This window comes from Spermophilus citellus, assembly GCF_964194105.1.
Source record: "Spermophilus citellus genome assembly, chromosome: 1".
In the NCBI taxonomy this organism is placed as follows: domain Eukaryota; kingdom Metazoa; phylum Chordata; class Mammalia; order Rodentia; family Sciuridae; genus Spermophilus; species Spermophilus citellus.
In genome coordinates this window covers 88,181,818-88,209,062 of record NC_138182.1, presented here as the reverse complement: position 1 = coordinate 88,209,062, position 27,245 = coordinate 88,181,818, and the positions used below count along the sequence as shown (strand labels likewise).

The 27,245-nt window shown below is 40.4% G+C and overlaps 1 protein-coding gene across 1 annotated transcript in view; it reads right to left on the bottom strand.

The window, feature by feature from the left end:
- Positions 1-27,245, bottom strand: part of SPATA13 (spermatogenesis associated 13) — a 147,762-nt gene that overhangs the window by 56,762 nt on the left and 63,755 nt on the right. Inside the window, exons 2-3 of the mRNA XM_081277705.1 lie at positions 18,910-20,691; positions 428-793 (exon numbers count right to left, since the gene is read on the bottom strand). Of these exons, the coding sequence (XP_081133831.1) occupies positions 428-793; positions 18,910-20,601 (2,058 nt within the window). The 5' untranslated portion in view covers positions 20,602-20,691. The remainder of the gene's footprint in view (positions 1-427; positions 794-18,909; positions 20,692-27,245) is intronic.

Genomic DNA, 27,245 nt, shown 5'->3' with positions numbered 1-27,245 from the left:
CCTTGCATATGCTAGGCAAGCCCTCTGTCATGGGGCTCTATCTCCAGCCCTTCTATTTCTTTTTATTTTCTTTTATCTTTCCATTTTAACAAAGACCACTCTCTGTTGTATCCTGTTACCCTTCCCCTGGTTAAAATCTCAGGTTGATTAGAAACAAAAGGCAAACCTGTTTCACAAATCATTAGAGACCTCAGGAAAGAAAGATTAGGAAAAAGGTGACCAGGTGTCAGAGGGTTAGTTTGAATTCAAGCAAGTTTTCAAGCAACATCAGGAGGAAAAGGCTGTGAGGAGATGCATCATCTTCTAGGAAGAGATAAGAAAGCAAAAGCAGCTTCCGGTTTAGTTTGGTTTAGTTTGCAGTGAGAGAACAAAGGCCTGGAAGCTGGAAGTTCTTTGCCGGCTGTGGTAGCAACACACCAGATCTTACTTGGGTTAGAAGATTCTCGATTTCCTCTGTTTGTTTGTTGCCATAGAAGGTGACCCCTCCTATCACAGAAATGGGGCGTCTTCTCCGACCTCCTTTGGTACAGCTGGCTGAAACATTCTTGTCTGCAGAACCACTGGAGGGTATGTTCTCCAGGGGACTCCCATCCACACAGTCCTTGCTCTGGGGGTCCACAGCAACGGAGTCTTCAGGAATGGACAAACTTCGGCTGGCCAGTTGGCCATAGTCAGACAGTGGCCGCGGTCTGGACCGCTTCCCGGAGCCCCATCTCCTCCTGGTGATCCTGGGCACCTCTGTCCTCTCCTCATCCTGGGATGAGCCTGGCCTCCAGGGATCACCAGCCACAACCTTTTCAAATGTGAACATGTTAGGTGAGCTCCAAGATCCAGGAAGGTATTAACAAAGAACAAGCTATCTGTCTCCTTCCCCACTATCCTCCTCAGCACCACTTGGGGATGCCTTGATTTACTTGTTTACAATTATTATTTGTGTAGCAGACAATGAAGATACAACTAACACATGTATTAGAAGAACCAAATCCATCTGTCATTTGAGGCTGATTTAAAATTGTGATTTAAGTAGTGATATTTTGAGGCTAATGGTAAGGTACAATAAGGCATGAAGAAAGTGAGGCCCTGGGTTTAATCCCCCAGCACTGCCGGAAGGAAGGAAGGAAGGAAGGAAGGAAGGAAGGAAGGAAGGAAGGAAGGAAGGAAGGACAGAAGGAAGGACGGAAGGAAGGATGGATGGAAGGAAGGAAGGAAGGAAGGAAGGAAGGAAGGAAGGAAGGAAACGGTGGCCAAACACCACTACATTATAATAACCACAGTTAATATTAAGAAAACCAGCACCATTTTGAGTTAATAAAATGAACTATAGTTACTGTGTCCCAAATATACAAAATAATAGCATGGAGGAGGCTCAAACCTGAAATGAGTGTGTAAAGCTACACATGGCTGCCCTAAGGTATTTCTTTCAAAAATGTGTACTACTTAAAAACAGAAGACTAAATCCAGGGTGTTAGCCTCAATACTCAAGGACCTGCTGCGTAAGTGGAGCTGGAAGCTTCTGGGCAGCAGTTTGATGGGGGAAGAGCACTGAACTAAGATTGAGAGAACTAGATCAGGTGACTAAGTAGCTGTGTAATCTTGGACAAGTCACAACTAACTTCTCTGGATCTCAGATATTAGACTGGACCATCTCACGGCTCAAAATTTTGTGACCCTCAATAAAGCAATACCTTATTTCTTTTTTTTTGTCACAGTACAGAGGATCAAACCCAGGGCTTTGCACCTGCCAGGCAAGAACTCTACCATTGAACTACACCCCCAGACCCCCTTTTCATTTTTGAAACAATTCTTCAGAGTCAATGAAATGGTCAGAAAAACACAAGTGGTTTGAAATCAGGCAGACTTCTGTGCCAGTCACTGTCTGGGCAACCAGCTAGCCTTGTAATCTCAGGGAAGTTAGTCAATGTCTCCCATTGGGCTCCCTAACTATACACAGGGGAAGAATAGGTCCTTCCAGGGATGAAATGTGATAATGGTAATAGGCCTTATCAGCTGGAGTTAGTGGTCACTCTTACAAAGCCGCGTATGTCCTATCCCCAGGGTTTACTCCTGCCTGGAGGTAGACAGATGCTATCTCAGCAACTCCCTCAAAGTCTGGACACTTGAGTCCAAACACCTGCTGGAGCAGAGCCAGCAGCAGACCAGCCTGCAAGTCAGGCCTGATGCCTTCAGTTCTTCCATCCTGGGGCAAAGGAAAAAGGCTGTCATACCCCCAGCACAGGGAGGACAAGGAGAACACCCAGAGACAGTAAGTTGGTAAGGCAGGCCATGGCTGAGGATGTAGCCTCAGGCATCCCCACCCTGTCCTTACCCACAAGACTGGCTGGATCTGAAGAAAGCTAAATGGTGGTGGCCCAGGAAGGCACACATCCTGCCAGTGACAACACAGATCTGAATGGTAGGCCCTAAGATTTCCAGTCTGATGAGTTTGAACATTCAAGAAGATCATACACCATGAAAATTTGATGAAGTGCCAAGGAAGCAGGAAGGGATTAGTAGATATTCTATTTCAACCTCCTCGTTTTTCAAATTAGAAACATTGAGACCTGAAGATGTTCAGTGACTTGCCCCAGACACAGAGCCAGTTCGTGGCAACAAAGACCCTGAAAGGTGAATCTCATAATTTCTGTCCCACAAGTTTTCCAGCAGTCTCACAGAGGATCCTAGCAGTCTTCACTTACCCTGTTCTCCACCTTTTCTTGTTTGTTTGTTTGTAGTGGTAGGGATCAAACCTGGGCCTTTGTGCATACGTGGCAAGTGTTCCACCACTGAGCTATATATACCCCAGCCCTCTCCACTGATTCTCTCTCACTGCTGGAATGCTGCCTCTACATCAAGGCACTATGAAGGGGCCCAGATTATGTTATTATGTAATAAGAATTATTCTGAGTCCAAGGCATTGAAGAATAGGCTTTGTTTCTGAACTGTTACCTGCCTAAAAGCAGAGGTTCCCAAAAGGAAAATCCATGCCTAAATAGACATCTATCTTGTCTCCCATTTCTTCTCCTAAAAGCCCATTTATCTCTCTTAAAGGACATTTGCTTTTCCTCTAAATTCCCTTCTCCCCCTCCCCTTTCCCTATCAAGATGGTATATAAACCTCAAATTCCAATCACCCACTAGAGCCACATTTTTCTGTGAATACCTACAAACCTACATACACCAGAATAAAAAATCTGTTTTGCTAATCTATTGTTTGTCAATTTAATGCACAGACCTCCAAACACAGCACCTAGGAGGGTAGAGGAAAAGTTTTCCTCCTCAATGCCACCATGGAAAGATATAAGCAAAACCATGAAAGTTGCAATTATTTTCTGAATTACAAACGAATATTACAACTGGTATATACAAAATATATATAACAAATTATACACAAAAATGATAATGGATGTCTGAAATAAATTATTAAATCAACTGACACTCACAATTTAAGTACATAGTGAGAATAAACCCACTTATAACACTGCAATAAAAAGGTTCAGAAATAACATGCTAGAAAAACAGAAGTAGAACAGAATCAGAGGTAAGAAATAGTCTATTCAATGCTGTATGTGAGGTTTTATTTGTTTTTTGTTTGTTTGTTTCCTTTTGTCAAAGGAACTTAGTTTGTTTTGGCACTTATGCAATATGCTATTTTTTTCCTTTTGTCCAAGGAATTTAGTTTGTTTTGGCACTTATGCAACATGCTATTTTTTTCTTACTGATACCGAAAATAAGGAAATACTCCAGGAAGTGATCAGGGCTAAATGAAGGTAGGTGTGCCCAATTCAGGCCATTACACATCAGGTGAAGGGGCACAAGATTATTCCTTCAACACATCACACCTCAGTGTTAGCTATTGTGTTTGCACAGGGGACACATATAAAAACAAACTATAATTTGATTTTTCAGTGCTTATACAGTTCTACTGAAGATACAAAAGAAGCGTTGATTGTTCTAGGAACTGCAAAATTTAGTTAACAGGACAACACACAATTAAAACGGACATATCCATTTCATGCCCAGTGAAGTACAGAGAAAAGGAATGGATATAAGCTTCAGATTAAAGCTTACATTCAAATATTTGATCTCAGGCAGAAGAGAGTTAAATCCCTTATTTAAAAAAACAAAACACTCTGAGGGATATTTTAAAACTAAATCTTTTTTGTGTGGTTCAGGGATCGAACCCAGTACCTTGCACATGTAGGCAAGTAATCAACCACTGAGCTAGCCGCATCCCCAGAACAAACTAAATCTTTGTTTTGTTTTTGTTTTAAGCAAAATTCACATACTTCAGAAATACTGCCCAGGCTCATTTCAGGGAGTACAATTTGACTGAATTTTTGTGAAACTGAAAACACAGACAGCAACAAATTTCTACAATCTGAGAACCTACCTCTGACTTGGCCATGGGCAAGGGCAGCCCACAGACACACTGGAGAAACAAGCAGCTGACCATGTCCATGTTCTCTAGAGTTTTTCTTCTTTAAAGCCCTGTAATCAGGGGCTTACATGGCCAGGCCAGAGCCCTGCCTGGTCCAATCCAGCAGTCTCAGCTAGGATCACTCCAGGACTCTATAAGCTTGAGTGGCCAATTCACACCCAAGTCATAAACTTTTGTAAACAGACTTTGCAGCATAGCCACTGCCCTTTTAACTCTTACTTCTCTGTGTACTTTTAATGTACTTTTCCTAGTCAGTATGATACACTTTCTTTCTATACAAGATTTCTTTTTTTTTTACTTTACAAAAATGCAAAGTTAATATAGGCTGTTATCTCCAGCTAGACATTTCAAATTCTTTTTGAAATCATGATAAGAGCAAATTATGAACACAAGAAAAATTAAAAAAAAAATTTATAAAGCACCTGGATTTTACATGCATCTCTTCAGAAGTTTGACCCACAGTAATCATAAAGGATCAATCAGCAAAGGTTGTGGGTTGATAGTGTCCCCCCAAAGGATATCCCCAAGGTACATGTGAATGTGATGTTATTTGTAGACTGGAATTTTTGCAGATGTAACCAAGTTAAAATGGGATCACCCTGGATTAGGTGGGACCTGATTCAATAGCTGCTGTCCTTATAAGCAGAGGGAAATTAGGGAGGGCACAGACAAACAGGAAAGGGAGCAAGCCATGAGAGGAGCAGAGAATGAACTGATGCACTGACAAACCAAGGTACACCAAGGCTCACTGGCTACGGACAGAAGCTGGATAAGGCAAAGGATCCCCCTGAAGACCTTTGCAGGGATCTTGGCCCCGCCCATCATACCTTGATTTTTGAACTTGCCTCCAGAACTGTGAAAGAAAAATTATCTGTTGCTTTAATCCATCCAGTTTCTGGTAATTTATTTTGACAACCATAGTAAACTAGTACAACAAGACAATTCAGAAAGAAATATTACAAGCAAGGAAATTAAAGATGCATTGTGAAGATTCAAAAAAAAAAAAAAAAAGTAAAGCAAAGGGACTATGATAGAAAGGGCTTTTCCAAAATGCATATTAATGCAATAAGCTAGCCTCCCAGATTTCCCGCAGGGTTCAACAGCCCCAGATGCCATAAGGAATTCAGGTATTGTTACAGAGATGGAGGTGACAATTAACACTGTAGAAGATGCAACAACAATAGGAATAAAATTTGAAGGCCTACAAGGTGCCAGATCCATGCCAAGCCTGCACAAGAGCTTACTGAATCTTCACAACTAGGGGGCAGGTACTATTTGACACATTTTACTGAATTAAGACCTTGGGGTTAAAATAAATAACTTGCTCACATTCATAGAGTCTATCTTATAATCCAGGCTATCTGATTTCAAAATCTCTGCTCTTTCCGTTCTGCAACACTGCTTTGTTGGCTTACACACTTAAAGAGGGAAAACAGAACTTTTTGAATTTTCCTTCATTGTCCCAAAATAAGAAAATAAAGAAAGGAGGTCTTTATTTTTTTAAGCTTTTACAAACTTAGATGTAGAAATGCTTTGAGGAAGAGGAGTGAGAGCGACGGTTATCAGAGCCTCTGATGACAAGTAAATGGTAGTTTGGAGAAACCTACAGACCCTTTCTCAGAAGCCCATTTTTAAAGACAAAGTAAGTCAAGGACTTTGTACCAGTTATCAAAATATTGAAAGAAATTTTATATAGTAATAAATATCAGATACAAATAGCAGGACTAGTGTTGGTCTAATATCTGCCATATTCTCATCATCATATTGATGAGCATAAGCAGAGCTGTTTCAAGATATTAGCAAAGAATGTTATATAATGTAAAAAGATCTGTGATCTGACAATATCACAGGTATTGTTAAAATTGTTCTTCTTGGATTTTAACATTCATAACGAGGAAATGTTACATTTTAGCTTGAGGTTAGTGAAAATAAAAATAAAATCTCTGCTCCCTAATTTCTCTCCTTGGAACCTTTGTATACAACTAGGTTAGACCTCATAGGATAGATCATACCACTTACAAGAAGCTGGTGATAATGGCATGTGATCCAATTTCAGAAATGTGAAACCTGAGTCCCTATATCTTTTAAAATCCAAATAGTAGCAGCTCATTATTTAGAACTACCAGTAACCCTTATCTGAAATGCCTGACTCCAGAACTTTCAGGTATTTTTTTGATTTGGGAATATTTGTAATATATAGGCATGGAAACCAAAATAAACACAAAATTCACTTGTATTTCATATATACCTTCGACAAATAGAAGGTGATTTTATTTTTTTGGAGTACTGGGGAGTGAACCCAGTGATGTTCTATCACTGGGCTACCACATCCACCATCCTTTTTTATTTTTTTGGTTGGGGGACAGGATCTCACTAAGTTGCCCAGGCTGGCCTCCAACTTGCAATCCTCCTGCCTCAGTCTCCCCACTTGCTGGGATTACAGGCATACACCACCATAAACAACTTGAAAGTAATTGTAAACTCCCTCCCCACATCCTGGGGATTGGACTTGGGTGCTTTTAACATTGAGCTAGACACCTGCCTCCATTTATTATTTATATATTGCAGAACTGGGTATTGAACCCATGGGTATTCTACCACTGAGCTATATTCCCAGACCTCCTTTCTTTATTTTTTTATTTTGGGACAATGTCTAAGTTGCTGAAGTTGGCTTAGAACTTGTGATCCTCCTTCTTTAGCCTTCTGAATCACTAGGACTGCAGGTATACACCATCATGTCCAGCTTTTAGAACATTTGGATTTGAGATATTCAGATTGGGGATGCTCAACCTGTACAGCTCATTACCTAATTTCCCTTAAATGAAAATTAATGTGTTGTAATCAGCAAAACCCTGCATAGGCCCATTCTGTGTGTACTGCAACTATATGTCCCAGGATTTTAAATGGCTGAGAAAAATAATCATAAGATCTCAGATAAATTATCCTATTTGGAGGGGTTAAAGGCAAGAACCAGGATATGTTTAAGTATTCAGAAAAAGAGAAATTTGAGCCCTAATGACTATCATGCCAACAGCCAGTCCCTCCCTCTAATTTCCTGCTCCAATTAACTCCCCAGCTTCTTTTCACTGGGCAGCACTGGGTCATTCTAAATAAAGGGAGAACTCATGCCAAATGCCTTTTCCCCATACTGTGAGAGGTGCAAGAAACACAGGTGATATTCAGGTTACAGAGTGACCTACAGTCCTTTATACTCCTGCCTCTCTGCCAATGAAACCTACAGTATCCCTTCCAATAATCACTGCAGACACATCAAAATGCACATCTGTCACCCAGAGGGCTGGAAATTAATTCCCACCCTGAATACTCTTTGATCTTAATTGTTACAGGGAAGCTTGGGGAGAGAAAAATAGAACAGGAGAAAAATAGATATGCTGGAACCAATTTCTTAATCATCAAGCTAAAATTTCCCTCAGAGAATACTGACATTCACATTCCTGTATTTTAGAATTTTACCAAAATTCTAAAAATTCTTTGTATATCTTTATTTTAATAAATGTTTTTATTAGTGCATTGTGATCCTAGTTTGCCTTTCACTATCCCAAAATTAAAACAAGGCCCTAATTAAAAGAAATAAGAAAACTTATTTATTTGTTTAGTTTACAGTCCTGAGCATTGAACTCAGGACCTTACGCAGGCTATGCAAACACTCAAGTATTGATCAACACCCCTAGCCCAGTGTTTCAAAAACTTCAGAATATTTATCACGAATAACACCATAATATGCCGAACTGGGGATGTAGTTCAGTGGTAGCGCACTTAACTAGCATGCTTGGGGTCCTGGGTTTGATTCCCCAGCACTGCAAAAATATTTTTTTTAAAGCACACGTGCATGTGCGCACACACACGATATATGATATCATTTATACTTGATTAAAAATAGGTATTATAGTATTTTCTATAAAAGTGAGCAATGTCACCTGAACTGAAAAAAGGAAAAACAGGAGGATGTGGTTAGAACACTTGCCTAGCAGCATTAAGTCCTGGTTTTGATCCCAAGTACTACCAAAAAAAAAAAAAAAAAAAAAAAAAGCAAAGGGCCACTTCATTCAATGAGTAAAAAGAACTCTCAAGCCTGACACAGTGGCCTGAGCCTGTAATCCCAGCTATTAGTGAAGTAGAGGCAGGAGGATCATTTGAGCCTGGGCAACCAAGTGAGGACTCCCATCCCCCAATCGTGGCCCATCTCTCTCACTTTTCTGGCAGTACAGGGATTGGATTGAAGGCCTCAAACATGTTAGGCAAGCAAAAGCAGTAGCAGTAACTAAGCTATACTCCCAGCCCTTTTTATTGAGACAGGGTCTCACTAAATTGCCAACATTGGCCCCAAATTTGCCATCTTCCTGCCTCAGCCTCCTGAATTGCTGAGACTGCATCAACATGAATGGTCAAGGTCCTGTCTCTAAGTTTAAAAAAAAAAAAAAGTTGGCAATGGAATTATCCTAATTCAATAATCAGAGAGAGAGAGAGAGAGAGAAAGAGAGAGAGAGAGAGAAATTATAATACTATATCCCATAAGTAAGTACAAACATTATATGTGAATTTTAAAAAGTTAGCAAAGAGCCTTTTACTTAGATGTTCGGGCATGTGATTCCATCTCCTTTTCCCATTAGTTTTAATGAGAAAATTCTATTTGATAATTCACTAGAGAAAAACTATTCTAGAAATGAGCCATTGTAAGGTTCAAAAACTACATGCATATATTATCATTTCCTTTAGATTTTATAATTTTAAAAATAATCTTAGGATAGGTTTTTAAATTTATAAGGTGCCAAATGCAGAGAACCCATTCAGAAATACTTCAAAACTTTTCACTGGAAAAAGAGTGTCTCTGTATGTAATAATGTGCATAAACCTTTTCAGAGCAAGTGGAAACTGCTTTTAAAAAGGAGAGTTAGAAAATGACTCAATTTTTAAAGTAAAAGGTTACTTTTCTCTTTAAACTCATGATCTGAATTTCTGATTTTTTATTTCCACAAGAGATCCTTTTTCACATTAGGAATTTTTTTCCTGCAAAACGAAAATGGAAAACAAAGACACACATACCACACAACTAAAAACACTCTAGGAGAAGCTAAATTTAAGCTAACACAAAGATAACTAATAGAAATCATGTTACTTGTTTTCAAATCCCACTAAAATTCACCCATGAAAGAAAAATATCTGTTGAATTCCCATTCAAGCTTGCTATTTAGGAGTGTGTGTGTGTGTGTGTGTGTGTGTGTGTGTGTGTGTATTTAGGAAATATTACACTGAGAGTCACAGCACATGTGTAACAAAATGTTAAATTCATACATGTGGGCAGGCAAGTGCGTACACATGTGTGTATAAATACAAACCAGTAAATCCTGGGGATCAAAACTAGGTCTTGTGCATGCTAGAATCTACCACAGAGCTATACTCCCAACATCCTCCCCTAAGTATTTTTTAAATGCACTAATTCTATATTTTAATGTGCTCTTTTCAATTGCAAATGCAATTACTAAGATTCAAATTCTAGGACATTTTCGTCAGAGAAAATGAATGAGAACTCAATGCAGTATGGGAACTCGCATTCTCTGTGGCGTAAAACCCAGAGGCAGTTTGATAGGTGAAGGTGAGAAAACTGGATGTCCATAATTAAAAGAATTAACCTTCACAGGATACACAAAAATCACTAAAAATGGAGCAGCCTTAGAACTTTCAGAAAACAATCTAGGAGAAAAATCTCTGTGACCTTGGGATTATCAAAAACTTCTTACCTCTAAACAGTAAAAGCACAAAGAAGCTTGTAATTGGACTTTAATAAAACTAGAAACTTTGATGAGGGTGTGTGACTCAGTGGTAGAGCACTTGCTTTAGCATGTTGGAAGCCTTAGATTCCCTTCCCAATACTACTATAAAACAAGAAAGAGAGAGACAGGGAGAGGGAGGGAGGGAGTGAAGAAGAGAGAGAGAATGTTTGAGAACCTACAACCTTTGAGAACCTGGAACATTTTACTCTTTGAAAGACATGATTGAATAAAATAAAGGCAAGCCAAACTAAGAGGAGATATTTGTAATTTATATAATGTTAATTTTATGTGTTGACTTGACTGAGCTAGGGGATACCCATATAGTTAGTACAGCATTGTTTATGGGAGTGTCTCTGAGAATGTTTCCAGAAGACATTGGCATTGAAGTCAGTGGTCTGGGTAAGGAAGATCTACCCTCACCAACAGGAGAGGGCATCATCCAGTTTGTTAGTGGGCCCAAATAGAACAAAAAGGCTGAGGGATGGAGAATTCCCTTCTCTCATTGAGTGGGGTCATCCATCTCCTCCTGCCCCGGGATGTTGGAGCTCCTGGGTTTTGGGTCTTTAACTCCACAACTCATGCTGGATCCTCACACTTGCATTCACGCTCTGGCCTTCAGACTTGTAATGAACCATACCACTGGCTTTCCTGGGACTCCAGCTTGCAGTGGCAGATGGTGAGACTTAGTCTCCATGATCACATCAGCCAATTCCCACAATAAATTTCACACATATATTGGTTCTATTTCTCTGGAGAACTCTAATCCATCATATACCTGACAAACAATTTGTATCCAGGATATTTTAAGAAATCTCAGTGGCTCAATAATAAGACAATAAAAATGTAATAAAGTTAGGAACAAAAGACCCGAATAGCTACATAAAGGACGAATAAGTGGGGCTGGGGATGTGGCTCAAGCGGTAGCGCGCTGGCCTGGCATGCGTGTGGCCCAGGTTCGATCCTCAGCACCACATACCAACAAAGATGTTGTGTCCGCCAAGAACTAAAAAATAAATATTAAAAATTCTCTCTCTCTCTCTCTCTCTCTCTCTCTCTCTCTCTCTCTCTCCCCCCTCTCTCACTCTCTCTTTAAAAAAAAAAAAAAAAGGACGAATAAGTGCATGAAAAGATGGTCAACATCATTAGTCATTAGAGAAGTGCTAAGTAAAGCCAAAAGGAAACGCCACTATATACCTACTAGAAGAGTTAGACTCCAGAACACCAAGTACTGGTAAAGATGTGGGAAAACTACAGTCTTCATATCTTGCTGGTGGGAATCAAAAATGGTCCATTATTTAGGAAAACAACTTTTGTGGTTCCTTAAATGGTCAAAATTGGAATTAGCAAATGATCCAGCAATTCTGCTCCAAGGTATTCACCCAAGAGAAAGAAAAATCATATTTCCACCTAAGAACTTGTGTATCAATGTTCATAGCAGCTTTATACATACTAACCCAAAGGTGGAAACAACCCCAGTCTGTACTGACTGATGAATACATAAACAAATGTGTTCTGTCCATATAATGGAATATTATTTGGCCAAAAAAAGCAATGAAGTACTGATGTATACTGTAGCACAGGTAAATCTTGAGAATATGCTCAGTGAAAGAAGCTAGTGCTAAAACATCATATATTACATGATTATATTTTTGGAAGTGTCCAGAATTAAGATAACAATTAGATGGGGGTTATCTGGGAATAAAGGGGGACTGCAAATGGGCATGAGGTTTCTTTCTGGGGTGATGGATATTTCTAAAATTAGATAATACTACTGGCTACACAACTCCATAAATTAGCAAATGTCACTGAATTGTTCACTTAGTAAAAAGTAGACAGACATAAAGCAGAGCATTAGTTGCCTGGTTTGGGGTGAGAATAAGGATTAACTACAAAAGGGTCAAAACTTTTCATGGAGATGTAAATATCCTTTAACTGACTAAGGTTATACAGTTTCCTAAAATCAACAAACTTATAACAGATTCATTTAATGTTATGCAAATCCTACCTCCATAAAACTACTAAACTCTGGAGCAGACTTTCTGCTTCTATAATGCAGCATTGTCTTCCTGGTTCTAGGAATAGCTCTGTAAAATCGCTATTGATAACTTCTCAACTGTTTAATCTCCCAACTAGCAATCTGAACAAGCTGAACGGCAATGCCTAGCTGACACTGTATCATGGATCTACACCTCTGATCAACCTATGGGATGAGCACCTTGACCTTGGAGCTATCATTGTATCTGAAGTGCCCATCACCATCCTTAAACTCCACAATGCTCATTCAAAATGGAAGCAGGCCTGAATACAAATCCAGCCCCTGTTCACCTGCTGGATCATTCTATTACTATAACCAGAAGGAATTTATTTTGATGATACTGTAGCTTGCAGTAGTACCACAAAAATCTCTTCCTTTCTCTTTCCAGATCATAGTGATGATGGCTTGCTTGACTACTGGCATCCCAACACAATTTACCTCTGGGTCACAGTCATCTTTGCTCGCTCTCTCTCTCCCCACAAACATTCATACACTTAAATGTAAAATGTAAACTGCTAAGTACTTTTGGAACCCATTCCCCCCTCTCCATTTCCACAGCCTTAGTACAGGTCTCAAGGCCTCTGGATTAGACTAGTTAGGATCACTGTTGTGATCCTGGCCGCCCCCATCCACCCCTCCCTACACAGCTGCCTGGTCAGTCTCAGCCCCACAAGTCCCTCTGTGGCCCCTGCTCAAATGCTCTCCACAGCTTTCAGGGTGAAGTCCAAGCAGGATCCTTCCTGATCACAGCCAGACCTATCGACCACTCTTATCTCCTGCTTCCCCACCCATCCACCCCATGCAAGAGTCACACTGAGCACAAGACATTGGTCACTCTGCTGAATTCCCATGAGAGCATATTCAGGGGTGCTAAATCCATGCACCACCTCATTTAACCTTCAAAACAACCTGTGCCATAGGAACTTTTGCCAGTCCCAAGTTTATGGCCAAGAAACGTAGAGACATAGGAAGCAGCAGGGCTGAGGTCCAGGGACTGTCTTCTTCCATGTCTTCCCGTCAGCCTGGAAGGCCCATCCACTCCTCAGCTGCTACCCCTGGGCTCCCATCCTGCCCTTTCCTCAAGACCCCCCTTGACTGTCTCTACCTGATTGTGCCACTTTTGCCCCAGAATTACTAACCTTTGGTGCCCCTGTGGCATTTTGTACTTTCCCAGGAGGAGCCCTCATCACTGTTATCATGCCAACTTGCATACACTGCAGTCTGCCAGTTAGACGATGAACCCAGGAGAATAAGGACAGCTTTGTAGCTTTTTGTCTTCTATGTGGCACACAGCAGGTGTTTACTGACAAAGTGTCTCACTATTTATTATGTGTTCTTTGCCTTCCAAAGTTTCATTCATTCCTGTTCCTTTTTGACTTATCCTATGTTAACTCTAACAATTTCAAGCTCTTTTCACCTCTGGGCTCCTGACAGCTTTTTTTCCCTTAACCTAATGCCCCCCACCCCCACCTTTTCTAATTCCCTTTTCTACTGAAGGTGGATTGATTTCTTAAAAACGGGTCTGAGCCTGGCTCATCTCTGTTCATAAAATGTTCCTGGCTTCTCGGTGTTTACCAAGAACTGTATGGATACTTTGCTCTGGAATCGAAGTATTTGTGACCGGGCTTTAACTGGATTATTCTACTATATCAAACCAAATTGTATTATATCCTGTTATCTACAGTAACAGAAATGTCTACACACCTGCCCAAGTTTCTGTTCCTTAACAAACTGCCCCCTGTCTCCTTCATGACTGCTGGTAGAAATCCCATTTCTTCAAATCAAATTTGATCATCCACAAGTCTTTATTGAATGGCACTGATTTGACACAATTGGATGAGAGTTGAAACTTTCCTGAAATTCGCAGCATTTTGCTTACCTCTCTGGTGGGATTTATTTCATTCTACATAGTTGTTCTGTGGTATACATACATTTGGGCTTAATCATGTTGACATCACCCACACTGCTTTAATATAGCTATAGCTAATTGGTCATTTGAACCTGAAAATGTTCATCAAATTTGGTTTGGTGCATTACTGAATGAACCTATCAATGTTAGGGTATGCTGGAACTTAACTCTTGGGCATTAAAAAAAATCAGCCAGGTATGGTGGTACATACCCATAACCCCAATGACTTGGGAGGATGAGACAGGAGGATCACAAGTTCAAAACCAGCTTCAGCAAATTAGCAAGGCTCTAAGGGCTTAGTGAGATCCTATTCAAAAGAAAAGATTAAAAATTTTTTAAAAGGTAGGGGATGTGACTCAGTGGTTAATTGACCCTGGGTTCAATCCCCAGTACAAATAAATAAAATAAACAAACAAACAAAAATAAAACAAAGTGACTCCAAACTACTTCTCAATCCCCTGTAAGACTATAACATAGTATTATATCAAAAAAGAGATACGGAAAAAAAAAAAAAGCCTAACTTCACTCTGTCTTAACAAGCCAGGTCAACGTGCCAGGTACAGTGGCTCACATCAATAATCAGTGACTCTAGAGGTTGAGACAGAAGGATTTCAAGTTCAAGGCCAGCTTCAGCAACTTACTGAGACCCTGTCTCAAAATAAAAAATAAAAGGGCTGGAGATGAGACGCCATGGTTAAGTACCCCTGCATTAGACCCCCAAAACAAACAAACAAACAAAAGGCCAGGTCAATGAAGAGTGAACAAATCATCTAAAGGGATATTGACAACCACACAGTGGCAGCCAGTGTTAAAATGCTAAGCTAAATTGTTTAACAGGCACGATTTCATTGGTTCTTATAACCCTCTGAGGCAGATACAGATGATTCCACATTCTACTCTTGGGAAAAATGAAGCCAAAGAAAATATTCAAATTTTCCCAGTTGGCCAAGATTAAGTATTATTTGAATGACAAAACTGAAATCTCAAACTAGAAGAATTTACCAGAAGATTATAGCTTACCTGTGCCTGCACCTTAAAAATGAACAGGTAGCACTATAAATGCCAATGGTCATTTACTTGCCAGGATCTCTCTCTCTCTCTCTCTCTCTCTCTCTCTCTGGTGCGAGGGATGGAATACAGGAACCTGCACATGCTAGGCAAGCTAGCTCCACCAGTGAGCTACATTCCCAGCCCTCAAACTGCACTTTTAAACTAAGGAACAATTTTAGGGACCTAGTCAACTGTTATTACAGCAAAGCTGACCACTAGGTGGCAGGAGTAGAACGTGTCTTATAAATGAAAGTAGCATGACATTTCCCCAGTTCTTTTTCACAGGAATAAACCACCTTGTCAAACTGCTTACAATTTTCCAAAAGATGATTTTGTCATTTTTAGTGTGGCATGCTACAAATAAATAATTCTAAATATTACTCTTCCTTATTGAGAGTTCACTATAATTTTTATTATCAATAACAGCATAATACATGCAGATTTCAACCTTTGTACATTTAACAATAAACACTGCTTAAATTTGCTTTAAACTTATAACTAGAATCATATTTGCAATGAACAAAATACCAAGTAACACCACATGAATCAAAATATAGTAAAGACTAAAATTTAATTTTCTGTAATGCTATGAAATTTTTTTAAAACTGCTTTTAAAACATGAAGGTTAGAATCCTTGGAGTTGGGCTGGGGATGTGGCTTAAGCAGTAGCGCGCTCGCCTGGTGTGCGTGCGGCCCGGGTTCGATCCTCAGCACCACATACCAACAAAGATGTTGTGTCCGCCGAGAACTAAAAAAAAATAAATATTGAAATTCTCTCTCTCTTCTCTCTCTCTCACTCTCTCTTTAAAAAAAAAAAAAGAATCCTTGGAGTTGGCAGTGTTTTATTTGTTCCACTTTGTTTTCTGTTTCTCAGTGTCAAAATTAAAGGCTTCAGGTCATAGTTTACAAGTACTTCTCTGTAAGTAATATTGATGATCCCCAATATATAAGATACAAATTGGGTAAACCATCATTATATTTTCTGTCTCTTTGTAGTGCTTGGGATTAAACTGAGGGCCTCAAGCATTATAGGCAAGTATCTACTACTGAGTTTCCATTCCCTATGTTTTTCTCTTTTTGACATTTTTGTTAAAAATTGAAGAGGGCCGGGTGTGGTGATACACACCTGTAATCCTAACAATGCAGGAGGATTACAAATTCAAGGCCAGCCTTGGCACCTTAGGGAGACCCTGTCTCAAAATAAAAAAATTTAAAGGGGTGGGGGATGTAGCTCAGAGGTAGAGCACCCCTAGATTATTACAATCCCCCTTATTGGGGCACTGTGGGGGAAGAGGGGCGCGCAGGCGTAAAAGAAGAAGCTTAATATGCTACATAAGAATTTTGAGGACATGAATGCAATCTAAAAATGCAATGAACATCTTGAGGCAAATCTGTAGAATCATCAACATCTGAGCTTTCTAATAAACTGAATTTTAATACCAGCGTTTCTTTTACTTTCTGTCTTTGGTGATCCCTTGTGAGTAGAAATCAAATTATACTTAACTAATATCAGCAAATATACATGTGTAACTACACAGAATGGCCAAAATCACCCGGGCAAGTAATGCTAATTTTTGCTTATCTTTATGTAATATATGCTCAAGGATGAAATCTTTTCTTTCTTTTGTCTTTTCTTTTTATCTCAGTATTGGGGATTGAATTCTGGGGCAATCTACCACTGAGCTACATCCAAGCCCTTTTAAAAAACTTTTTACTTTGAGACAAGGTTTCCTGATTAAGTTGTCCGAGCTGGCCTCAAACTTGTGATCCTCCTGCCTCAAGTTCCCAAGTTTCTGGGATTAGAGATGTGTGCCAACACACCCAGCAGGAATAAAATATTCAAACTATTTTTTTTAACTAATTTTGGAAATGAAATAAAATCCCATCTTTAACACAAAGAACTCTCTAGACAAACAAATTCTTTCTTACGGAGGCAGGGCTCCAAATCATCAGTGGGGCAGAACAGGGTGTCTAGTGGAAGAAATATTATACTTCACCTTACCCAAAGCTATAGCTGGATACTGAATGCCCCTCAAAGGTTCAATATAAAAGCTCGGTCCCAAGGTATTGGGAAATATAATGGACCTTTAAGGGGTGGGCTAGGCTAGTAGGAGGTCCTTAGAGCACTGGGCACATGCCCTAGAATGGAACTGTGGGACCCACTCATCTTTTCCCTGCTTTCTGGCTTCAGATGTCCCTCTGACACCTACTCCTGCCAGGATGTGGCACCCTTGCTGGAAGCCCAAAACATCAGGGTTGTCCAGTCTTAGACTTAAACCTCCAGAACCATGAGCCAAAATAACCTTCTCTTGACATCACAGTAGCCTAAGTCAGGTATTTTGTTATAGTCATTCAAAGCTGACTAACACACTCAGAAATGAATAAAAGTTTTGGTCAATTAAAAAAATCACAGCCAGCTGAACTGGAAGTCCTTCCCAAGGTTGGCAACTAGTTCTGTCTTACAACTGTTTCACAGGATTTTTTCAAAATATGCAAACGAGCAAATGGCCAGCAATATGAGAGAGCTCTGAAACGCAGACTGGCCTTCAGGTCTCCATTGTAACCTAGAATCATACTATGAGGCAGCCTCACTTTTCTAGCTACCCAGGGATCCCCAGCACCAAGGATCCTTTAAGATGATTTGGATCTCCTGAAAGCACTCTACAAAAGTTCTACTTTGTGGGTTTTTTCAGAAGTTTCTACCATCTAGGTATCTCTGGATAACAAAGGTCAAAACTAGACAGTCCCACTGGCTGCTTGTGTATTTGCAAATCTAGGTGTTCACCTTCTAACAGTCAGACAAAACAGAGGTCCTCTCCAGAAATCAGAAAGAACAGTTTCTAGGGTTCCCCCACACCATGGCAAGCCAATTCATACCTGTGAAATACTCTGATTATGTATGTGGAGAATTATTTGCAATATATACACACACGGATGCACTTCCCCATCTTTCAGTTATGCAAGGTAATGTTACTGAATGTACTTATAAAGTGAAAATTACAAAGTAAAGTAAAACTGTTTTGATGTGTGACATAATGTGAAATGCCTGACAGTTGTTTATTAGCTGATTCAATTCATGAGATACTTTAAGTTCTATTCTAAAAATAAGAACAATAACCATCATAAAAATCACTTTGAACAAACATCATCTGTGGGTTGACAGGTACTGAACTACATGTTTCTAATTCATTCCTAGGAAATAACACAGACTTAGAACATGTAATGGCCTCCTAACACAAATAATATATTTATAAGAACTCTGCTGGAAAGGATACAGAAACAGTTTAAAATGTGAAAAAGAACTATTTGGGTAATAAAAATTGTTTCAAAAATGCAAAAAACTGAGAACACCTAATAGCCACATAGAATGTCCCTACCCCTGCAGACTCAGTAAAATGAATGGATGGTAAATATTACCTCAAGGAATTTGATACATTAGCAATTCATTTCAAAAAAGAGATAGAAATTACTTCTGAACTTGGTAAAGAGCAAATCGACAATTCCCATCCCCACTAATAACTATGACATGATCAACATAGGGCCACCAGTCACTATGACAGTTAAGGACCAAGAGCAACACCCCTGAATAGCATGGAAATCTCCGGCTGAGATGAAGACTGATAGTGGACAAGCACTGATTACTCAGCAAGGCCACCTACAGGAGGGACCTCTACCTGGACCCTTACCTCTTCCTGATTTTCCTTGGGACTGGCTGTCCCACAAAGGCTCAGCTGAGGGTGGCTGCCACTACCACTTTCATTGCCACCTTCGTCACCACATGTGGTTGGCACCGAGTCCTGGAAGGACACAGGCCTTGGTTCTCTCTGAGTGGAATCTTCTGTCCTTTCTTCACTTTCCACTGAACTCAGTGACAGTGCACTGAGACTGTGGGGACACTTGGTGCCTCCTGTCCCTGGGCTCTGAGGGCTCTGGGGCTTGGGCGAGGTGGGCCTGAGAGGGATGGGAGGCTGCCTGGGGTCAAATGTAAACTGGCTGCCTGCATTTGGCTCACTGGAGGTTTTGCTCAACACTTTCGAGTCAACTGGACTTGAGGGGCTGCTGGCAGAGGGACCATCACTTTCTGATGCCCGGGAGCTTTGGGCTTCAAGAGGGAACACTGCTGTGTCGACGTCCAGGCGGGGCTCCTGAGAAGGGGTAGAGCTGAGGCCAGGAGCCGGGGGGCAGGATGCAGCAGCACTGTACCCCAGCGACACGCCTCGCCTCCTGTCCTGCTCGGTGCTGCTGGACACACGGCGTGAGTAGTCATCGTGCAGCCTGCTGTGCAGCCGGAGTCTGAGGTTTGCCTCACTGGGGGAGGGGGCCCCATTCTTGGAACCCTCTCTCTTCCAGGCAGCATCAGTCACGTTGCTCATAAGTTTTAAGACTCTGTCAAAGTCCTTGGCCCTTATGGGGCTCTTCCAGCGTTTCATCCTTCTCTCTGACCCACCGAGTTTTTCGGAGTCTGCAGATGAACTGCTCAGGGTCCGCTGGGGTGTTAGCTTTTCATTAGCCGCTCGAAGGTCTGCAAGATTGGAGGTGGACTTTCGCTTGAAGGAACTTTTCTTCAGAAAGTTTAAGTTGTCTGTGCTCTTGCTCCTCCTGTAGATGATGCTGTTGTTTTCAGAGTCCTTCACTAGGATTTCACACAGGGTGGGCTCCTGGATGATGGGGGACAGGGGCCTAACATGGTTCTGAGGGGTGTGATGTTTCTCAGAATCCAGTAGATTGATGCGGCCCAGACCATAGGCCCTGCGGATGCTGCGGGAGCGGTGGGTACTCCTCTGGAAGGCATCATCTGTGTCCTCGGGGTCAGAGCCATCAGATGTACCTCCTTCCCCTGCCCTGTGGGGGTCACATGACTGTCCCAACAAGGAACATCTGCTAGCATCAGTTCCCACAACGGCACCATTAGGGATTGCTTTTCCCAGGTCATGTTCTGATGCGTCTTCCTTTGAGGCACCTAAGCCCTCCCGGTTCTGAATTCCTTGAAAGACAGAGGACTTCAGTTTTTTAAAAGATCCCATTTTCCGGAAGGAGGCCAGTGCATTCCATGTTGAAGAATTCCCCATCAGGACCAGGGAACGGGGCCTCTCAGGATTGGCACTCATTCTTTTCCGGCTCACAGCGAAAAGACGCACAAATTTGGAAGGGCTGACTCTGGCTTCGGGGGCTTCCGTGTCACTGCTGGGGCTGCTCCTACAGCTTCCATTCTGACATGCCGGGACAGTCACCATTCTGGGGTCCTTTGGATCTGAGGTTGAACAGGTGGCTGCAACACCTGGCCCATGGCCATTATGAGCTGTTGTCATGTTCTTGGGGCAGGGCACCCGTGGCCACAGTGCAGTGTGCTTCAGACCCACATAGACATCTGTGTCCATAGGTCCCAGCTCCAGACCTTCATCTCCAGGGCCACCAGCCTGGCCTTCATAACTCCTGTGTTCATGGGTCTCTGCAGAGGTGGCCACTGCCTGCAGCAGAAAAGAAAACAGACAGTTAGCCATCTTGCCCACAGAGGAGCCTTTATAATCAGGGTCTAATTACTATGCTTAACAATTGCTAATAGAAAAAAAAAGAAAGGCAAGTCCCACGATCAAACAAGAACTGCTTCTAAATTAAAGTTGTACTTTTTTTTTTTTCAATTCATTTCATAACAAATCAAGGCAAGAATGCAAACATACAGTCCTAAAAAAGAAAAAGATAGTTATGGGTTGGTGCGTTTAATATGAAGAACTCCTGAATTGCTGAAACCTATTTAAGTAAAAGTTTTTTTTAAAAAACTGCTGGAATGAACATGTCAAGGCAATAATCAAAATTGTGCCTTCTCTTTATTTGAACTGAGTCTTTTGTTATCAAATACTAAAAACAAAAACAAAAACAAAACTATTTCAAAACGTGTCACACTGAAATGCCAGCTAGCCTGTGTTAAATGCAATGCAGTCAATACACAAGCAGAGTTCATGGAATACTGCTGCTCAGAGTATGATGGTGACCAGGATGCTCTTGGCTACTTCCTGTCTAAAGAGGGCTGTAAAGCACCAGGAAAGTGAGAGCTTCACAAAGCTGCATGGACACATGGGTAGGAGGGACCAAACCAAGGAAGCATGAGGAAAGGCTTTGTAAAGAAAACACAGTTAGCAAAGAGACTTTTCAACAGATTCTAACTGGCCATAAAATGAAGAGATGTGGGGCGGAGCCTGGAGTATTAAAAATTCAGACCTAAGAATTCAAATTAAACAAATACTGTACCCTCTTCCCTCATCTCACATGCCCAGACAACTGTACATACCTGGCCCATGCACTTCCCCACACATGCACCTGTCTCCACACTCCCCCCCCCCCCGTGTCCATGCTCTCCTTGCCCCACCAAAGTGAAATCTGTGCTACCCTTAATCTTCCCCCCTCATCAGGCGAGATCTGTTGAGTTTCCATAGGATAGCTTAAAAACATCACAGCCTGCACATTCTGAATAAATCATTAGTGAATGAATGATAGATAATAACTACAAGAGACTACCATTTAGTTAGTGCTCATTACATGTCTGGATCCTATGCTAAGGTCTTGAAAAACATGATGCCACTGAGTACTCAGGCAAATCTCAAAGAGTTCGACATGATGATTTCCACTTTATATTTTTTGCGCTACTGAGGATTGAACCCAGGGCTTTACACCTGCTAGACAAATACTCTATCACTGATCTACATCACTAGTCCTTTTATTTTATTTTGAAACAGGGTCTCACAAGGTTTCTCAGGCTGGCCTTGAAATTGCAATCCTCCTGCCTCAGACTCTTAAGTAACTGGGATTATGTGCCACCATCCTGAGCCATGATTTCTACTTTACAGACAATCAAATGGACTCTTGGGAAGGTCAGGCCATTTGTCTGGGGGTCCTGCAGCTGCCTCTCCAGTGCCTATGCTGTTCTCCACTGCACTAAACTCATGAGCAGAGACAGAGGCACAGCTGGGATTTGCACCCCCAGCATCTGTCTTCAGTTCCAGCATGTCATGACCCTGACAAATCAAGTTCCAACAATCTTTACAGGCCTGTCAAGGACATGACCCCCAAGGCAGGAGGGAAGAAGTAAGAGGAAGTTGTAGAAAGACCTTGAGATTAGATCTCCAAGTAGCTTACTCTTCACAAGTGCAGAATTTGACCTCCAGCAAAGTATATGTCCTCTATGTCCTACCTTCTTGGTGAGTTTTTTACTGGCCCCTGCCTACTTACTATTCAGTGAGGAGGATTCCCAGGGAGAGCTATGGTTAAAGGGTTAAAGGGTTGATTCCATCTGGGACCAGGGAGGCTATACTGACAGCCAGCATTAGCCAATACACTAATCTAAAGACTGATGGGCTACTAAATGCCCTCTGCAGTTTTAATGTTCTAATGGAGACATGAGGGGGATCTGAAGGGCTATGAATTGCATTTGAATGAGTCAAACAGGCAAAGTCTAGAATCATCTCCACACTGAGACTGGATGTGAAATCTGTGACAAGTTCCAAAATAAGTCCTACATTCAGTATCACCTGTCTACTCTCACCAACTCTGTCCAACTATTCACCTCTATCCTCACCTATTCTGGGAGGGATAGGGGACTGTGGTTGTTTCAACATTTCAAAATGCTGAAATGTACCAAATAGTTTAATTGAATATTCAAATCCAGTTCACAGGCGCTGACTGGCTACACTTGAAGTTGGAAAGGTCTAATTATGACTTGCACTAGACACACAGTGTAGCCAAAAGCTTGGTCCTCATCCTTGATGCCAATCCAATAAGGAAGACATGGTCTTGATAAAAAGAAAGAAAAAAAAAAAGGTTTATTGCTTTGCTAGCAAAGGAGAAACACAGAGGACTCCTGTCCCAAAGGCTGTGGTTCTGCCCATCCTCAGTAACAGGGGGTTTTATAGAGGTGATTCAGAGAAAATGAGATTAAGGACAAAGATCAGAAAGGAGAAGTTTAGGGAAAAGAAGATCAGGGAGAAAAAGTTTAAGGAAAAGAAGACTGCGAAAAAGAAAAAGCATGTAACTTTCAAAGCCACAAGGAATATAGTCAAAGCATCAAGTGAACAACCCCTGTGACAACAGGACAAGGCATGATTCCTGCCACGTAATTCAACTGGACAACTACAGACACCACAAGTAGAAGGTATAGGAGAACTTCTGGAACCAAGAAGGACAGCTGCCTTGAGCTGACCCTAAGGGTTCAAGGCCTGCAGAAAAGCACTTGATATATAAGTAGAATAACATAGTCAGAAGCACAGCTCCCTATAACGAAGTAGTGGATATTAAGAGGAAAATGGGTTTAGAAAAGTCTAAAACCTAATCATTCTTTGAGGCCAACTGTAGGTGTAACTTTCTTTGGAATTCCTTCCCTGAAATAAGATTCCTTACTCTGTATTCCAAAGGGTCTAAATTGTATCACCAAAACACTATAAAAATAGTTTAACATGGCTGCCTTTAGATTAAGACTGTATACTCAGAGCACAAGAACTGGATCCCTTGAACTTAGCTTTTTGTTTATTTGTTTGTTTTTTTGTCTTGGCAGTACAGGAAACTGAACATGGATATGCTACCACTGAGCTATATTCCCAGCCCTGTTTATTTTTTATTTTGAGACAGTCTCACTAAATTTCTGAGGCTGGCCTCCAATGTGCAATCCTTCTGTCTCAGCCTCCTGAGGAGGCTGGGATTACAGGTGTGCACCACCATGCCCAGGAAATTTTTTTTTTATCTTGATGTGAAATTGCATGTTATCCTGTCTGTGCCAAGGTAACAAATCATCATTACATACCATTACATTTTTTTATAGTGAAGATGCTTAAATTTTATAACACTAATAAGTATTTACTTAAAACTTACTTAAGCTTTAGAATTCAGAATCTGTTAAAAAAATTATGCAGAAAACCTGAGCTTCTAAATTGGGGAAACATGCTTTTTAGAAGACTAATTACTTACTATTTTGCTCATGAGCAGAACAATGGGATTGTTGTATACTGCTTAGAATGAAACTGAAAACTGTGGAAAAAGACTTTTCCTGGAATTTCTGAGTAACATACCAAGTTGCATTATTTAGAACTAATACTTTGACCTCTATTAGCTAACAAGGGTTGCAATTCAATTAGTGTTTTTATACCAAGTCTTATAAATCATGGGAGCTCTGCCAGAGATGTTTATGAACAGAACTACAAGAAAGAATGTTAGATGGGAATATTGTGAAATCCAATTGACTACAAGCTGGATTCTGGGTTGCATGAATTTCAGAATAGAAGTTTCTTCCCAGTCATAATGAGAAATCTCTAAAAACAACTATGACCAGCAAATTTAAATTATAACTTAAATTTGAAATCTAGGAATGTAACCAGGTTACGTGAGCAAGTAAGAAGATTTCTGTAATTGTTGACCTAAATTACAGAAAAAAGTGACACCAGAAGAAAACACATTGAATTCTTACTGGCTAAAGGAGTGAAGGTATGGATCCCTGAATAACAGTACTAGAGAATATTGCCTTAGGGAATATCTAACCCCTATTTAGAGATTGGGACTTAAGGGACTGAGTAATTTACAACTACTCATCCTCCCAGTTTCACTTTCTGTATTTTCAACTACATTCAGACAAAAAGCAATCCAAAAATATTAAATGGAATATTTCAAAGTAAACAATACATAGTTTTTACATCACATTTTTGTGTGTGTATTGGGATGAATTCTCGTACAGTCCTGCTCTATCCTGGCCAGGCCATGAGTCATCTCCTTGTCCAGTGTATCCATGCTGTATACAGTACCTACCCATTAATCACTTAGTAGCCACGTTAGTTATCTGGTCAACTGTTGTAGTGCTATGTCCAATTAACTCTTATTTTGCTTAATAAGGTCTCAAAGCACAAGAGTAGTGATGCTAGCAATTCAAACATGCCAAAGAGGAGCTGCAAAGCACTTTAAGTATGTAAAAAATTGAAAATTTATCGTAGGCATGTCTATATAGAAAAAATACTTTTTTTGTGTGTGGTACCTGGGATTGAACCCAGGGGTATCTAACCACAGAGCCATATCCCCAGCCCTTTTTTAAATACGTATTTTATTAACAGACAGAGTTACTTGAGACCTTGCTAAGATGCTGAGGCTGGCTTTGAACTCATGATCCTCCTGCCTCAGCCTCCCGATCCAACTAGCTGGGGTTTCATTCATCTACCATAGTCTTGGTGAGCATATCCCCTGTGAATATGGGGAACTACTACATTGTAATTAGCGAAAGTGCCATAGGGTGGTAATCAGCAGGACAAGATTCCAGTCCCAACACTGCCACCTCCTGGCCATAAACTGGGGTCATCCTATAAGGCTTTCTTCTCTTGCAAATCTCTTTGATCACCAAGTCTAAGAGGTTCTTGCTGGGTTTCTGTTCGTGACTAAAGGGCTCAGGGGTCACTTCAAGTAAAGTGGGCTAACTGGGCTGTGCAAAATAACCACACATGAGACACAAATACCTTTTTCTTTGGGGTCGCTGTGACGGCTCCTCTGACCTTAAGGGTCTGCAGGAAGAGAGAGAGAACGTGCTGACCCCTTTTATTGAGGAGAAGCTATTCAAATGAGGCAAGGGGTCAGGTTTCAGGGGGGCTGATGATGTCCACTGTCAGCAGGTTGACTTGACATCTGGGTAGGCTACAACCAAGGGCACAGTAAGAGAAGGGGACACACACAAGGCACTTCCATGGAACATTCTATCCTAAATAGGGCAAGGGGTAATATTACAAAGGAACAGGTAAGCATAGCTCCACCCATGGGGCTGTAGGAAGACAAGCCTGGGCAGGAAGACACAAGTCACTTGAACCCTAGAAGAGTGGGGCAGTCTAGCAGCAAGGGTGCGTATCACTGATTAGTCTCTGAGGAGTATCTTTGAAACTACTGAAATTTATCATTTCTAGTCATAAAACAAAATGTTCTATTTGTTGTTTGACAGTACTACTATTAAAAATTTTTAATGGTCACTGTTATAGTTCCTGTGGTTAAAAGTTCAATTTAAGGGCTATCTATTTTCTTATGGCAATAGTATCTAATTTTGTAAATGACTTTTAAAATATTTAGTTAAAAAGGAATTTTAATATCATAGGGTGATAAATACTGACATGTTTATAGTCATATTTAATTAGCCACTTTTAAACTACCACTACAGATATCTCATTTTAATTGGTAATCATTTTATCTACCAAAATTTAGTCATCTGAATGTTCAGATTACACAAAACGTATCATCTGGGAATTAGGAATTTTATAAATAAATGTTTCTTATCATACTTAAAATATTATTTTTAAAATTAATGTTCAAATGTAGATATTGATAAGATATACTTTATTCTGTCCTAATGTTGATCAATAAGATCTGAATAAAAATGTTCAAAGATTGGAATCGAAGCTGGGCACAGTGGCACATATCTATAATCCTAGCCACTCAGGAGGCTGAAGCAGGAAGATCACAAGTTCGAGGCCAGCCTCAGCAACTTAGTGAGACCCTCGTTCAAAAAAGAAAAAGAAAAAGGGGCGGGGCCACTGGAAAATATCTCACTGATAGAGTGCCCCTGGGTATAATCCCTAGTACCAAAAACCCCAAACTCAAATCAATATAAATATTATATATATATATACATATATATATATATATATATGTATGTATGTATAATATAAATCTTAGAAATATTTAACATAAATCACGCCTTTCTATTTTTCTTACTCTGCCTGAAGAAAGTATTTTAACTTTATAAAATGGTAAAACAAAAGTAAAATGGCATATAAACTAAGCAGGTGAAATAAGTAGTACTTTATGAATCTCTTTATCCAGGAAATTAAGATCAAACACATTCATACTTAGGTTGAGAATAAGATTCTCCATTTCACCCCAAATAATGTCGTATTAATTAACCTAACCTAAATATATATTTTGTGTAATCAAAGTATTTTAATTACTAAACTTCTATCATTGAATCATAATAACTGTGGGAAAAAATCATGTAGTAAAATGTACTTGGGTAAGTACT